We start from the raw sequence: 18,051 nt of genomic DNA on the forward strand, positions 1-18,051 counted from the left end.
AAATATAATAGAAAAGTGGAACAAAAGCTCACTAGACTATATTATTTTACATGAGATACTGTTATCACGACTCACTTATCTGCTTTCGATTCCCAACCATTTAGAAAATCGGTATTTATTTACGCGTTTCTAAATGGCTGCAAACGGAAAATTACTAGGTGACTCGTGATAGCGGGTACCTCATGCAAAATACTATTGTCTAGTGCGCTCTTGTTCCACATCTCGATTATCTTTCATCTATGTGAAGATATCACATAATTTCTGTAAAATTAGCGGTAATTTTAATTTCGCAGTGATTAGGCCTCTTAAGTGGTATTCTTTTTTCTTTTCAGAAAGAAATGTCAGGAGAATTTCGGGCTAGGTATTTTTTTTAAATACCCATAAAAAATAAACCCCAAGGTAGTTCATTCTATTTTGTTGACAATAGTTATATTCCACTCAATCAAATTTAAAGTAATGTATATAGCCTATGACATTGGAGTTTGATAATTCAGCAATAAATTTGTATAGGCCTACTTATGTAAATGTTAAGTTAATAAATATATCTCGTTAAGTATGAATTGTGCTTTAAAATTCAAAAAAGTGCATACAATAAGTTCTTTTATTAAAAATATATCAACAAAAAATATCTCTCTGGTGAAGCGTAGATCACAATCAATGAAAGTGTCAATGTTGCCAACTAATTATCAATAAATCAACTAATCATCTATCCCAAAAGATGGATTGATCTTCAGTTCTTAATGCAGTCCTGGGCATCAGAGTTTGCTCATACCTTGAATCCGAGTCTAGTTTTTTCCCTCACCCCTCCGATTCAAAAAGAATAATTCACTATACTTTTTAACATTTTTTTATATTTCTATTTACAGGTTTTTATGTTTGCGACATCATCAGGTATGTTAATCATAATTTCTCAAAAGGTAGGTCATAAACTTTAAATTACAATTTTGTTTGCAATGAGAATTTAAATGGTTGAACAATTATGAAAATGTTTGGCAGTCATGAAAAGGAGTGAAAAGTGATATTTACAAAAATATATTAAGGTTGGTGTAAAGGGACAAGTTTTGCTGATAGATGTCACTATAGTCTTCATATCTCTCTCGTGTATTTTTTTACTTTTCACAAAAATTCACGATTTCTCTTCTAAATTTCAACTTACAGACTTCAAACTTTGAGGGAAGGAACTTGATAATCTATCGAAGGCAACAATCCGTGCCGATTTTTTATTTGTAATTTTCTTCATTGTTGAAATAGCTTGATTGTTGAAATGGATATTCTAACCTTTAACAATGGAACTGTTTCAACAATGAAGAAAATTATAAATTAAAAATCGGCACGGATTGTTGCCTTCGATAGGTTATGAAGTTTCTTCTCTAAAAATTTGAAGTCTCTAGGTTGAAATTTGTAAGAGAAATTGTAAATTTTCGTGAAAGGTAAAAAATACACGAGAGATATACGAAGACCGTAGTGACATCTATCGGCAAAACTTGTCCCTTTACACCAACCTTAAGTAAACTGCTTGGCCACCTGCAAAACTTGTTCCATTCTTATGGGACCTGCATTTTCTCATAAGAATTTTATTAATTACAACTTTGTAAGTTGGCCACTTGTCTAACTCGGAACTTAGCCGCATTTCAGCAAGTTATGCTATTAAGAGCCTGACTTACTAAAAATAACACAAAATTTAACATTTTTCTTTTGCTTGTTTATTCATAAGTGAAAGGAGTTAACAAAATGCAACTTACCACAATCATAGATTATGTTATTCTACAACAGAAAATATAAACCTGAAGAATTTTCAGTGTTACCATCTTTAGAAATTACAGTGTTGCCAGAATAACATTTCCCCAAAAATCTAAGTTAAGGCAGCAACTAGAGGAACGAACTCAACTGGATTTGATTACGTATCATGTTGTTTTATTATCCTATGTAGTACTTTTTAAATATCGTTATTATTTAATTTTAATAAGTGTATGTTAAAGCTAATGTGTTTATTACAAACTGAATACAACTATTATTTAAAACGTAGTTCACAGGATTCCAAAACAATATGATACATAATCAAATGCAGTTGAACTCGTTCCCGTAGTCGCTGCCGTAACTTAGATTTTGGGGGCGTTATTATTCTAGCAACACCGTAATTTATATGTATGGCAGGGGGCTGCGGTGGCTCAGCGGCAGAGCGTTCACCTCTGGTGCATGGGGTCCCGGGTTCGATCTTAGCTCGCGCCAAGTGAACCTTGTGATGGAAGAGTGTGCGTGTGTCAGTGATGAAAATTTTCCGGAAAATTTTCCGATTCATAAAAACATACTCCATTTATTCCTACATCGTTGTTTAGTCTAGATGTGAGGTGGAAAATTTTCCGTTCTTAACAATATCAGTGATTAAGTACAGTATTCATAAAATTGATTGAATTCATATATAGAGACGTTAGAAAGTGAAATATCGCTTAAAGAATCTGAAAATTTTCGTGGCTCAGACAATTTTCAGTACGATGTAGGAACTAGTGGAACAATTTTTCATGAATCGAAAAATTGTCTGTCCTGTACAATGAAAATTTTCCGATTCACAAAAACATACTCCACTTATTCCTACATCGTTGTTTAGTTGAGATGTGAGGTGGAAAATTTTCTTATATATTTTTCCGGAAAATTTTCCGTTCTTAACGAATATCAGTGATTAAGTATCGATTCGTCAAAATTCATAAAATTGATTGAATTCATGTATAGAAATGTTAAAAATTGAAAGATCGTTTAAAGAGTCTGAAAATTTTCATGGCTCAGACAATCTTCAGTACGATGTAGGAATTAGTGGAACCATTTTTCGTGAATCGAAAAATTGTCTGTCCTGTACAGTGATGAAAATTTTCCGATTCATAAAAATATACTCCACCTATTCCTACATCGTTGTTTAGTCGAGATGTGAGGTGGAAAATTTTCTTCTATATTTTTCCGGAAAATTTTCCGTTCTTAACAAATATCAGTGATCAAGTAACAATTCGTCAGTATTCATAAAATTGATTGAATTAATATATAGAAAGGTTAAAAAGTGAAAGATCTTTAAAGAATCTGAAAATTTTCATGGCTTAGACAATTTTCAGTACTATGTAGGAACAAGTGGAACAATTTTTCATGAATCGAAAAATTGACTGTCCTCTACAGTGATGAAAATTTTCCGGGAAAGTTTGAAACGGAAAATTTTCGGATTCGTAAAAACATACTCCACTTATTCCTTCATCGTTGTTTATCCGTGATGTGAAGTGGAAAATTTTCTTATATATTTTTCCGGAAAATTTCCCTTCTAAACAAATATAACGATCAAGTAACGTCAGTATTCATAAAATCCATTGAATTCATATATAGGAATGTTAAAAAGTGAAAGATCTTTAAAGAATCTGAAAATTTTCATGGCTTAGACAATTTTCAGTACTATGTAGGAACAAGTGGAACAATTTTTCATGAATCGAAAAATTGACTGTCCTCTACAGTGATGAAAATTTTCCGGGAAAGATTGAAACGGAAAATTTTCGGATTCGTAAAAACATACTCCACTTATTCCTTCATCGTTGTTTATCCGTGATGTGAGGTGGAAAATTTTCTTATATATTTTTCCGGAAAATGTTTCCTTCTTAACAAATATCAACGATCAAGTAACAGTTCGTCAGTATTCATAAAATCGATTGAATTCATATATAGAAATGTTAGAAAGTGAAAGACCTTTAAAGAATCTGAAAATTTTCATGGCTTAGACAATTTTCAGTACTATGTAGGAACAAGTGGAACAATTTTTCATGAATCGAAAAATTGACTGTCCTCTACAGTGATGAAAAATTTCCGGGAAAGTTTGAAACGGAAAATTTTCGGATTCGTAAAAACATACTCCACTTATTCCTTCATTGTTGTTTATCCGTGATGTGAGGTGGAAAATTTTCTTATATATTTTTCCGGAAAATTTTCCCTTCTTAACAAATATCAACGATCAAGTAACAGTTCGTCAGAATTCATAAAATCGATTGAATTCATATATAGAAATGTTAAAAAGTGAAAGATCGTTTAAAGAATCTGAAAATTTTCATGGCTTAGACAATTTTCAGTGCTATGTAGGAACAAGTGGAACAGTTTTTCATGAATCAGTGAATAATTGGAGTATGTTTTTATGAATCGGAAAATATTCAAGACTTTTCATAAATTGAAATTTTAAATAATAGAATGGGATATTTGTACTCTACGAACTCGAGGTATGTTCTCTGCACTTTGCATACACACACACATACACTCAGAGAGAGAGAGAGAGCGAGAGAAAGAAAGAAAGAAAGAAAAAGTAGTTGAATTGAGTTGATTTTGAGTTTAATGTCCCTTTTAACAGCGAGACTATATAAAACGGTACCAACAGATTAACGTGGAATCCGAACTACATGAGCTCCCGCTGGGAATCGAAGCCAGGTTTTCCATGCCAAAGGCGCGTATGCTAACCGCTTAGCAACGAAGGAGCTCGCAGAGCAGGAGAGAGAGAGAGAAATACTGTAAAATTTTATTTCCCAACTTGAAATAGAAAATTTTCCGGTTCCCGTAAGCTAATTGGAAAATTATAATTTGTTCCTGACTAACTTTCCTCTACTGAAATTCAATTTTGTAGGTCTATGTGCAGTTAAATATAGTGGAAAATTTTCTACCTTACATCACTATACATAATATCCAAAATTGTTAGGCCTATGAAAAGTGTTTTCCACTTGTTTCTACATCGTGATGAAAATTTTCCGATCTATGAAAATTCCTCTCACTTGTTTTTACAGAGCAATAAAACTTTCCGATTCACAAAAAAGTTGTTTTACTTCTTACTTCAAAATGATGAAAATTTTACGACTCATAAAAAGTTCTTCAATTTTTCCATATAAGGCAGAAAATATTTCGATTCATGAAAAATTGTTTAATTTGTTCCTACATAGTACTGAAAATTGTGTGAGCCATGAAAATTTTCAGATTCTTTAAACGACCTTTCACTTTTTAACATTTCTATACATGAATGCAATCAATTTCATGATTCCTGAGGAATTGTTACTTGATTACAGATATTTTTTAGAACGGAAAATTTTCCGGAAAAATATAGCGGAAAATTTTCCACCTCACATCACTAGCGTGTGTTTCCTTGGGGTTCTCCCGTTTCCTCCCAATTTCTTCATTCCACCATTTTATTCATTACTCCACATCACCGTCTCCTTTAGCCTAGCCGGCGTAACTCTGGGACGTAAAAATCGAAGATTTTCATTTTCTATGGATGGCAACACTGAAAATTCTTCGAGTTCATATTTTCTGTTGTATTATCCATGATTGTGGTAGGTTGCATTTCATTATCTCCTTTCACTTATGAAAAACAAGCAAAAAAATGGTAAATTTTGTATTATTTTTAGTATGCCAGACTCTTAATGTTAAATTCCATCTCTGTGTATTGGCCATCTACGTGGTCTTTATTTCTCAGAAATCGTTTCAGAACGTAAGTCTCGGGAGGTCAGTAAATTCAAACGATAAAGTGGAAGAAAGTGTCCACTAAAAGTCTTTCCAAAAACACAATAGTCAGAGTTACTGTTTATTGCTTCCGTATCTATTGCTGATGAGTATAACAGAAGATTGCTGCGACTTAGCTTCCCCACGCATATTCTACATTGCATAATATTTCGTAGTTCCAACTAGATTGAATTATTGAATCGTTTTCCTTCTGGAAGGCTTGCAAGAAATTAACAAGAAATGACAATCGCATTTATATGCCAAGTGTTAAATAGAATGAAAAATAAGCTAACAAGGACAAGTCCTTTTTTATATATACATGATTCCATTGCTCGCTGGTCAACACATATTTGCAGATATTTATAAAATAAGCAGCAGGATAAATTTTGATGCTTCGCTACTAAGAGAGGTGAGGCAATACGGACGTCAGGAAGCGGTGCTTACTGCATCACCTCTTGAACGTACTTGGAGTTACCAACTCGAACGACGCCAGTGTGTGCAGCACCCCTGTTATTCTAATTCTAAGGCGCAACTTTAAGTTTAGTCACACCTGGAATTATGTTTGATTTTCGACATTGTACAGAGTGTCTTTTTTTCCCTCAAAGCCGAGAGTGCAACAAAAGCTTCCGCAAATGATATGACAGTTGGCCAACAAACTATTTCGTCCCTCTCGAGACAAAAGGGCGTATCTCATTTACTTAATTTTCCAGGAGACAACTTTGAACGTTTTTTCATTATTTTTACTCTCTTGTCTTCTTTTAAAATTTAGTTTAAATTCTTTTGTTTTAGGTATCTAACTTACGAGATCAAGTTAAATTTATACAGAACACAATAGAATAAATTATGACAAAATCTTTAAACTTGACTCCTTGAAAAGTTGAACAAATGAGATACGTCCCTTTGTGTCGAAACGTACGATTTTAAGTCGCTAAACACAGGAGTAGAACGCAAAGAAATAGCATTTAGCGATCCTGGTTCTTTAAACTAATAAAAATTTTAAATATCTGTCCGTGCAACTGGAACTGACGTATTTATATACTTTAAATAATAATAATAATAATAATAATAATAATAATAATAATAATAATAATAATAATAATAATAATAATAATAATAGTTGAAATTCATTATAATTAAAAATAAGGTTGAAAATTCTTATTTTCTTCTTGCTGGCACGTCACGAGACACGATGCTGCACGTAACATTATTTGCCTGTTGAGGTTAGCATCCTTTTGCAGCACCGAGGCTATGTGAGACGTGAAAGTACAGTGGAATTCGAACCATCGTAATGCGCTCAAATTTCAATCCCACCAGAAATCGAACCAACATACAAAAGACACGCACTAGCAGGTAGAGCAACGGGCTGAGATTTCACGTTGGATATAGGAATACGAGGAAGTCACTTTGATCGAAATACGCATTGTGGGAAATACAATACATTTCTCAATTATTCAAGTGTTACTGTTATTATGGTTGCAGTTGCGATGTATCCCTTAATTTCAAATACAGAGTTAGCATAAATGATTCATTCGTACATATATGAAAGATATATGAAAACAACCAGAAATTAACCAAGTTTATAACCATCTAAAAATGTTCAATATGTGCAGCTTTGGTGACACGATACACGTCCAGACGATACTGGAGCTCATTTCACACATTTTGTAGAATAGTCCTGTCAATTGTCTGCACTGCATCACTGATGAGTTCTTCGAGCTCAATTAAGGATTGTGGTAGGCCTAGTTGGGGTGCGTAAACAAGGCTCTTAGCGTGCCCCCGCAGAAAGAAGTCGCAGGGCGTTAAGTCAGGAGATCTACGAGGCCAGGGGAAGAAAGCTAGGTCATTGTCACCAATAAGCCCAATTCAGCGATGCGGGATGTGCCAATGAAGGGGTGCCTCGTCTTGTGACCCCCTCGTGCTGCCACCTGAAATACACAATACAAACTTGGTGAGTTTGTGCTTCTTGTCAAATATCTTTCATGTGTGTGTACGTGTAATAGTTTTGAAAATATAGTCTTTTGAAAACGAATGAATCATTTATGCTAACCCTGTATAATTTCAGTGCCAGGCACTATACAGTGTATGGATTAACTACCAATAAAAGGAAGCAAATAAAGAATTTTTATTAACATTAACTTGATTTTTTAGTTAATAAAGAGATTTTAAATATTCCAGTTGTTGAGTTATTTTTTACAGGTCCTTGCTGGGTTGTTTCCTTATGAACGTGAACAGCTCTTGCTGATAATGTCTTGAATACTCTTGTTCTTGGTATCCTAATATAAAATGCCTTCCAGCTGCATATCCTTTGAACGCTGTTAATAAATCATTGAAATCCATCTGTCTAAAGGCATGGTTTGGGTGTTTTAAAGTACACAAAGCCATTAGAAAGATTACAAAGTAATCAAACTTCTTTTTCGTAACAGCAAGTGGTGAAGCCTACATTGCCAACTTCCAGTCTCTGTTATCGGAGTACGTGGCAAAGAGAGAGCGGGAGACAGGTGTTCGTGTGGACAAAATAGTTATCAACGCAAGCTCTCCAGAGTTCAATGGTCACCCAGAATGGAAGAAGTAAGTGGCATCATTTTTACGATTTTATATTTACAGCTTTAATTCTTTAATGTTTCATGTTTTATTAAATATATGAGGGTCATCCAGAATATAAAGACTGTTATACAAAATTTTAAAAAAATATATTTATTGCAAAAACAATTGTGTTATATTAAAGCTTCTGTACATAATTGCCACCTTCATTTAAACATTTATCGTATATTTTCACGAGCTTCAGAATTCCATGTTATACTCTTAAGAGGCCTCATCACTGCGAAATTAAAATACCGCTAATTTTACAGTAATTAGGTGATATTTTCAAATAGATAAAAGATAATCAAAAAGTGGAACAAGACCTCCCTAGACAATATTATTCTGCTTGAGATACCGTTATCATGACTCATTTATCTGCTTTCGATTTACAGATATTTAGAAACTCGATATTTATTTTCGCGTTTCTAAATAACTGCAAACGGAAAGCTACTAGGTGACTCGTGATAACGGTACGTCATGCAAAATAACATCGTCTAGGAATGTCTTGATCCACTTTTCGATTATCTTTTATCTATTTGAAGATATCACATAATTACTGTAAAATTAGCGGTATTTTAATTTCGCAGTGATAGGGACTCTAAGCCAGGTAGTCGTTGCATTTAAACAAAAGAACGCTCGCGCATCCCCCCTTCCCCCGCAGCTCACTTCACTTTCTCTTACGTATAACAGCTGTACTCGTAACAGTAAGTGAAGGTTGCACGAGGTCCCCGTAGTACAGTTGGGGTGATCAAAATGAACTGCGTGATTGAAAATCCCACCGACTGTGAGGTAAAGAGTATTACTCGATTTCTGAACGCTCAAAGGTGAAAGCAACAGAAATTTACCGGCAGCTGAAAGTAGTGTATGGTGGTAATGTAATGAACGACAAATATGTAAGAAACTGGTGTGAAATGTTCAACATTATACGAACAAATGTGCATGATGAAACTCGACCTGGATGCCCATCACTCATCACAGAAGATCTGAAGTCTACAGTGAACAACAGAATCTTGCAAGACAGAGGCGTAACTCTCGACGAAATGCACATTATGTTTCCAGACATTTGTCGTTCTTTTCTTGGTGAAATTTTGTCTTAATATGGATTGCGCACGATGTATTTCGCGGAAGCAGAATGGCCAACACAAAACTCAGAGAATGAGCTCAGCATTCACATTCTTGACATTATATCACACAGATGGAGACGCCTTTCTTGATCGGAGTGTAACTAGTGATGAAACATTTGTGTCTCACATTCCCCAGAAAGTATTCGCCAGTCACTTGAAGTGGCATCAGCTCTCATCACGAGGAAAAAAAAATCAAACAGACACTCTCAAGACGAAAGGTCATGGCAATCGTCTGTTGGGATCGTAAAAGTATTCTTTTGGTGGATTTAATGCCAAAAGACACTACGATCAATGTAAATCGTTGTTGTGAGAGACTAAGATTACTACGGTGAGACGGTGAGCCATCCAATACAAGAGGCGAGGAATGCTTCCTGGAGGAATTGTGCTTCTTCATGACAATGCCCGCCCTCAGAGTGCTGCTGCGTCTCAAGACTTGGTAGATCAATTCGGATGAGAAATTTTTGATCATCCACCCTATAGTCCGAACCTTGCTCCTAACGATTTCTTCATATTCCCTAAGCTGAAAGAGCTTCTGGTCAGAAATCTTTTTGAAGTGCTGAAAAGCTGGAGAACATAGTGACCACCTGGCTTAAGGAACTTGCGGCAGAAAAGTATAACATGGGAATTCTGAATCTCGTGAACAGATACGACAAATGTTCAAATGGAGGTAGTTATTATGTAGAAAAGTGAGGGAAGCTTCAGGTATGTAACACAATTGTTTTTCCAACAGAATTGTTTTTAATTTTGTATAACTAAACGGTCTTTATTTTCAGGATGATTTCGTATTTGGACACACACTGGGAACAAGTAATGAATACTGTTCTCCTGTAAAAGAGAAATATGTCAGTCGGTACATCAAACTATCCTAGAATGTTATACGACCTTGCTTAAGAGATTTGTAATGTTGGTTGTATAAAGGTAAAGGCACAGTGAGAATTCCTTATAATAAGTGGCAAACATCTCAGTGTGTGTGACAGTTGCTATTGTGACCCAATTAATTAGTAAATCATTTATTAGTATATTATTTAGTGCATATTTTGAAACATCATTTTTCTTTTAAAATGAAGAATCTGTATTTCTGTTTTCCTTCAAATACGTATTTTTTCATTCGCTTTTCAACGGTATCCAGCCTTTCAGCGGTACCTGAGCAACGGAACTCTTTAAAAGTCTTTATTCACCACGACCACCCACAGCCAGTGGACACACTCAAGTTCTATTGTAAAGCTAGACAGTTTGTCTAGAAAGAGAATCTTCACTATAGCTATCGTAGAAAAGAGGTATATTCGCAAGCGCATGATAAAACCGAAAGAACCACACCGGCACGATATTACAAGCTAGAAGTCCATTAGCACATTTTAACATTTTAGGAAGAAAGAAAGGACAACGCACAAACAGCAACCTATTTTGGCAATTTTAAAAATTTTAAACTGGAATTGGGAGAACATACGTTATTTTTATTTTTTTAAAAAAATAAGAAAGACGGTTGCAAGATACTAAAAGAAAGGGCAGTTAAGTTTGAGAAGTGACACCGACAACACGTATACAGAGCTCACACACACACACACACACACACTTTATTAATTATTTTTATCGTGTTGAGCAACTATAGACAATGAAGTGCTAAACACCTAGTAGTGCCGCAACGAGTTCACTCATAAAAACACTGATACAGTTAAATCAAATTCCGAACGTTCTCCCAACTATAATCTATTTTGCGTTTATATCGATTTATAACAGAGTGCAACTAAAGTTTGATCTGTGACTGTGACAAATTGTGATAATTGTGACCAACATATATACGGATACATTATTTGTTAATCAGTTTACGGATACATAATTGTTAATCAGTGTATCAGTTGGATTCACCAATATTGGACTTCTATAATCACTTTGACCGAGACAACCTATGAAGAGACACCGAGACGCCTAGATAAGAGGAGGAATTTGGATGCTACAGTCCGATGATGACGTCCTAAACGTCCAGAGAGAGCCAAAGGCCTAAGGAGGAGTGAGAGAGATCGGCGGGTGACCATACACATCTCGGGAGTCGAACGGGATGCTGCAGTCACATGAACACAGGAACTTGAGTGTTGTAAGTGGTCGACCAGAGGTGAATAAAAGTGGTAGCTTCAACATGGGAATCGACGGGAAGGTAGGACAAAACCTTTATATTAAACTAGCAGCGTTCACCCCGCTTCGCTGCGGTCACCCCGGAACGCAATAAACGTTGTTACTTAGATAATTTTTACTTTTTCGCTTTCAAGTGATATGATAAAAACCATAGAAGATTGCAGTAAATGTTAACATTATATCGCCTGTCATTTATGTTAACCCGCCCCGCTTCGCTGCGGTCACCCCGGAACGCAATAAACTTTGTTACTTAGATAATTTTTACTTTTTCGCTTTCAAGTGATATGATAAAAACCATAGTAGATTGCAGTAAATGTTAACATTATATCGCCTGTCATTTATGTTAACCCGCCGAGTGACACGGTCATGCGGGTTGCATATAAATACGTTTATTTTTATACCTATGATGAACTAACAAAGGATTTGTACGTTATGGACACTTGAATGGTCAATTATCTCAAGACACTGGTAATTAAAAATTAAAGTGATATGATAAAAACCATCTAGGGTCCAAATCCTAATAACCCCCCAAAAATGAAAGAAATTGGTTCAGCCGTATTAGCGTGATGAGCTAACAAAGGATTTGTGCGTTCTCTTTTATATAATAGATTTTCAATTTGGAATTTGTTGCCACATTACCGTGGGCGAGCGCATCCTCTTACCTTGGCCAAATTCGTCAATAGGTCGAGACGAGAATTGAATCGTAGTAATCCGGCCTTGACGGACTGAACAGTTGTCTTTTATTATTATTATTTTAAAAAGAAACTATAACTGAAAACGATATTTTAAAATTTATTTGTGATTAACTTTTGTCATTTTAACCATTTATATTCACACAGCTAATTAGTGTTAGATTCTGAAAATTATCTCCTTATATTCTAAATGTTAGTGTTGCTTCCTCATTTAAAGATATTATATGTAGAAAATTTTGTGACAGTATAGAAAGTTAGGTTATTGCACGACAAGATTAATGTGTCAGAAAAGCATTACTATGCAAGTATTAACTGGGTGAATGATCTTTATTTTTTTATGTATTTCTAACAAAAGATTTTTTTTTCGTTTACCAAGTACATACCCAGAAAGCTCGTAATTGTCAATTAGAAGACGAGTGTAATCTGTTTGACAGATATAGGGATTTTCATTTGTATTGACAGGGTGTACCTAAATTGAAAGGCACAGAGTATAATTCTTGCCCTAAGCATGTAAATAGAGAAAGTATCATTAGGACCAAATTAACTCGTAAATAAGCAACTAAACATAAAAAAATACATCTGTCTGCGCAAACGCCGCACAGACAGATCTTCATAATTATGAAGTAAAATATTGCGCAAAGTAAAATAAACAAATATAAGGTACCGACATTTAGAAAGAAATATTGGCCAAGTTAAGTATAAACTCTGATATCTATATATGTGTTCTAGTAATCATTGTGTATATATCATATGACTATCTAGTATATGTGTCCAAGTATATATGACTGTTTGTTTTTATATTACAAGGTGTTTTTCTTATTATTGGATATTATTATTATCTTAGATCTACACACATGTGTTGAGAATTTTCAATTTAAGGTAGACAGTTAAAGTCAAATCAGTGCACTGCTCAAATCAAAGCTTTCACTATCTTTTCATCTTTAATTAATCTAAATAATAGTCATCTTGCTAGCATTCAAAATCATCTAATTTTCCCACCTTCGTCAATTATCTATTTCTCAAGCATACTTTTTTTTACTTTCTCCTTCTGTGCTTGATGAATAAAATATTGTCTTCTGGACTAAATAAATTACACACAAAGGGTTATATCAAAAAGATAAACAATGATACCATGTACATTTAATTTTTTGGAATATCTAGAATATTCATCTTTAAAAAAGTGGAAAATAGAAAATATTGTTTGTAATTTATATAATAAGCGTTACAAAAGAAAGGTAAACTGCTCACTAAATTCAAATCTTTGTAATTTGAAAGTATTGCCTAAGACCTATTGTTAAACAACATAAAGAAAATAAGAATCCTTCAGATTCTTCAGTCAACGTATTCCTATTTCATCTTTTATTTTATTTTAGTGACATTTGTCTCAATTTATTTCAACTTAAAATGAGCATGTCATTTCAATTTTTTTTATTGTTGTTCAATTTTAATTTTATTACAAGTTTGGATAATTAAAAATTTATTACTGTTACCTAAATTTTGTTAAATTGTCATTACTAAAACGATTCAGATTTCCCAACCTATTCTAGGAAAATTAGAGAATTTTCTTATATTATTTCGAAACAATTGGGAACCTAGCTGAGCTGACCCTCACAGATACAGTTAACAGTATTTATAGTAAATTTTTCCATTCTACATTTACATAAATTCTTTTAGTCTGATAACTAAATTAACTCATGCAATAATTTTAATTGCTTAGCGAAGTGACGGCCAGTACAGCTGTTTCCCAATAAAACTATAATAGTGATTTTATTTCAGCTATGCAGCACGTGACTATCTTTTGAAATATGTTCTAATTAACTACGCACCTATTTTCCTAGCACTCTGGAAAATAGGATTATAAAAATCTAGCCTCGTGCGGTGTAAATCAGGCTTTCATGGATCAACGCACGTACTTTCAGCTTTCTGCTTATTAGGCACGTTATAACTTGCCAGGGCGGCGAGTAAATATGCAAAAACAATTTGCATATTCATAAATAGTATTTGGCGAACCCGAACATAATTTTTATGTAATTATTCAAATAATTTACAGAACCAAGACTGGAAGTCAAATTTATCTTGTCATAAATTTGATTCCCTCAGCATTACAAATTCCGCCCCCGAACTAGGACTCGAACATCGTTACATGTGTTACCCTAATTCTTGATATAGTGATCGCGAGAAATCGTGAAGCTTGACCTAGATTTACCAATTTCACCACCCAATAGAACGCAAGTGTGTGTCCGTGGTCAACTCCAATCCATGAAATGTTGCCAGTGTCGTTTCTCGCGCTATACGAAGAACATTTCCAGAGGGTGCAGTGTTGTCAAATTGAAGCAAAGTTTCGTTTTGTTGTTGTTATTGTTGCTGTCGTTGTTTTATATTTTTGCTATTATTATTGTAACCGTTTAATTCGAATAACTGTTAAGTGTTTGTGTCAGTTATTTAAGTGGTTCTTTTTTTCGTTCGTTTGCCATGTTCTCTAAATCTGGCAACAATGTTAATGCACTTCTCTGTTTCACTTTTTCTCGTTCGGAAAGGCAGCTTCACGAATAGTGCCGAATTCTTCCGATGCATCACATGTGAAACAAAGGAGTTATATGATTGATGTAGAAGCCAGGCTTCACGAGTTTCTCTACATCAGTCATAGAAATGTTTCACTTCACGTCTGATACATCGGAAGATTTTGGTAAAATTCATGGAATCTAGTTCCGAACGCACAGCTGAGAAAACGTCAATCAACAGAACTTCACCAACAATGTTGCCAAATTTAGACTATAGTGAATGAGCGTAAGAAAAAGAAGAAAAACAATACTTAAATAACTATAAACCAAATTGTAACAAATATTTGAATCAAACAGTGGAAAAAATACGAAGGCAAACAACAGTGAAAAAATAAAACAAAATTAACAAAATGAAACTTAGCCGCAGCACCCTCACGACGTTTTTGCGTATAACCAATGGCGTAGCACACTTTTGCGAGCCCCCCGCAAAGTATAGAGAAGGGGCCCTAGTTGTAAACCCGATAGAAGTAAGATTGAAGTTCTAGTTCTTTAAATCTTTATTCATCGCAAGACTTCGGGGCCCCCTATACGTCGCCCCCCCCCCGCACTGCGGGGGTTGCGGGGGCAGCTGCTACGCCACTGCGTATAACACGAAAGACGTTACTGGCAAAATTTCATGGATAAACGTTATGACCCGAAGACACTTTGCGTTCTATTGTGTGGTGAAATCGGTAAATGACTCCTTGCGACAGGGACGTACGCAGGGGGTGGGTGGGTTCTGAGGGTCCGGATCCCCCCCCGAAATTTCGACTTTTGTTTAAATTTAGTTTAATTTTAGGGGCAATTTTAGGAATTTTAATGTAAAATACCCTCATATTGAGTTTGAACGCCCTGAAATAAATTTCTGCGTACGTTACTGGCTTGCGATCACTTAAGATTGCATCTAAAAACATTAGAAATAGTCTCCGCTCTAAGGTGGCCTGTGTAATGGGATCTTCAAACTATTTAACATTCAGCAGTGCCAATATACTTGAAATTGGACAAGATATAAAGGTTTTATTAAACACGCTTCATCTTTTGGACATGGTGTATGGATGAAGATCAACGGGGCTATGGTCTTGTGTGAGGCTTAAATTTACGCCGGATAAATCAGTACTTTACAACATTTTGTTATACTTTGTACTAGATAAAATGTGAAAATTATGTATTGAGGGCTGTGAGCAATTCAACTATCCGCAGCTATGTGTGTTATTTCTACTATAACTAATTCTGAAAAATTTTCAGATACAAGATCCACTCATATACGAAAAACTTTCGATGGCATCCTCCAACGAAAGATGTGATGATCCCTACTTTTAGTCGCTCGAGAACTTTTACCAACGAAGGCTCCCAGGATGTTAAACAGCAGTTTAAATGTAAAGTAAGTATTCTATTTAGATTCTTGCCTCCATACTTTTCTTTTAAATTGAATATTACACTTACAGTACATTTGAACATTCCAACTTACGCTTCGGTTAATGGGGTGAAACATAGGCACCCACAGCACATGTCTGTTTTGAGGGTTGTATAGCTTTTAGGCTGGATGCTCAGAAAGGAAAAATTAAATCTTCCAGTTTAATGTCCCACAATTATGCCCTTTAGAATAACGGAGACGGATGATTAAGACACGTGAATGATGATTAGAATGGGGGAATGAGAATGTGGGAGGAAACAGGAGTACCAGAGAAACCCACGAACACAATGTGTCCACCACAAACCCTCTTGATCCCCCGCGTAGCGTAGTCCCTAACGCTCTCCTCGCCTTCGGTGCGAGCGGCCCCAGGTTCGATTCGCGGTGGGGCACTCGGTCGAAAAAGTGTAAAATGCTTTTTCAGGCCCAGCCACTCTGAATGATGTTTTGCTGGGTTTTTCTCATTCATACCAGGCAAATGCCGGGGTAGTACCTAACTTATAGGTCCCAGGTCGCTTCCTTCCTTCCCCAAATCCTTTCTTCCTTCCCTTTCCCGGATAGTATGCTCGCGAGGGACGTCATCCCTCAAAAACATGAAGGGCTAAATGGCCTTAGATGCCAAAAGCCCAAAAATCTAAATCCTAAATCTCTACAAACCCTCTTGACCGGGGATCGAGCCAGGGATATAAAACACCAGAGATAACCTATCTATCACTGAGCCCCCGTGTTCACCTGCTCAGAAAGACAATTGAAAGTAAATGGAATTTCTAGTTTTGCATCCTACATGTGTATCGAGGCTAAAAGAAACGGTAATAATGAATCAAATGGCGGAATGAAGAAAGTGAGGGCAAAAGTGAAAAACGTCGAAAACTTACGCACAGAATGTTTGTCCACCAAAACGCACAAGCGCGCGCGGAGATCGAACCAGGGACCCTATGCAAAATAGGTGGGCGCGCGCGGAGCAGGACAATTTCGTCTTGAATACATGACAGTGTAGGCGTAAGAACGGAACGGGTCAATGGTCTATGTCAGTGTTTCACAAAGTGTGGGTCGCGACCCGGAAGTTTTTCCTTTTAATTGTGAAAATTTTATTTTGATGGAGAAACATATGTTGTAAAGTAAGCGCCATTCAGGAAATGAAAATTGAAAACGTTTGTTAATGGGGTGAAGAGTAAGTGGTTACTCAAAACCCTTCCCTGCTCTGTACTGTCAGTAGAGATGCTGGGTTAAGATGGAAAGAGAATGGCTGAGTCAACATCTGTCACGGGGTAGGGCATTGCGTTGAAAATACTGTTAGCTCTGTGTTACCTTTATATGAAAAAATTAGAAATATGATTTACAAAATTTAATTGGTTTGAAATACCACCATAAAAGTAGGTGGGCTACAAAGTACTTTTTAATATTTAATGTGGGTCGCGGCAACAAGTTTGAGAACCACTGGTCTATGTGATTGATGTTTTGGCATCCCACAACAATACATCATCGAGTGGTGATTGTAACGCAACTAGAAGAGAAGTACATGAAAGATTCTCTCAACATGTTTGGGTAAATTTAAATTCATTTTAGAATACCAACATGGTGGAATGCACAATGTTGTAATATCTGTGCTTCACACTTTATTGCTTCGATTTGGTGGTATTGCAATAATACAGCTTAATCACTGTGAGTATCATCACCATTCTGCCATAACTGACACAATACTTGAGCAAATTGAGCACCTTCTATGTAGTACAATCAGTTAACCTCTTCTTCCAGATTCAAGTGGTCCTTTCTCTCTTTTTCTCTTTTTTTCCCAGCATACTTTTCACTATGTCCCTTAAGAGAGTGGTTTCCAACCAGTGTGTCGCGCAACTGCCATAGCGATGTCGTGAAATTTTAAGATTAAAAACTTATGAGGTATTTAATGGATAGTAAAAATGAACTTTGAGTGTCTCCAGCGGCAGCTACCAATGCTCAGTATTACATAGAATTATTACTTTATAGAAATTTATTATCTTACAATATTACAACCTAAATCATTCTTAATAAAAAATAAAACAAACGTATCGCGATTTTGTGAGTGTTCAGTAAACTAT

General features: G+C 35.5%; 1 protein-coding gene across 1 annotated transcript in view; it reads left to right on the top strand.

Moving 5' to 3' along the window:
* LOC145663191 (uncharacterized) overlaps positions 1-18,051 on the top strand; it is a 65,224-nt gene that overhangs the window by 1,172 nt on the left and 46,001 nt on the right. The window contains exons 2-4 of the mRNA XM_081729525.1: positions 867-891; positions 7,923-8,067; positions 15,811-15,946. Coding sequence (XP_081585651.1) covers positions 867-891; positions 7,923-8,067; positions 15,811-15,946 — 306 coding nt within the window. The remainder of the gene's footprint in view (positions 1-866; positions 892-7,922; positions 8,068-15,810; positions 15,947-18,051) is intronic.

Source organism: Thermobia domestica, chromosome 10 (genome assembly GCF_964235325.1).
Source record: "Thermobia domestica chromosome 10, izTheDome1.hap1.1, whole genome shotgun sequence".
NCBI lineage: Eukaryota > Metazoa > Arthropoda > Insecta > Zygentoma > Lepismatidae > Thermobia > Thermobia domestica.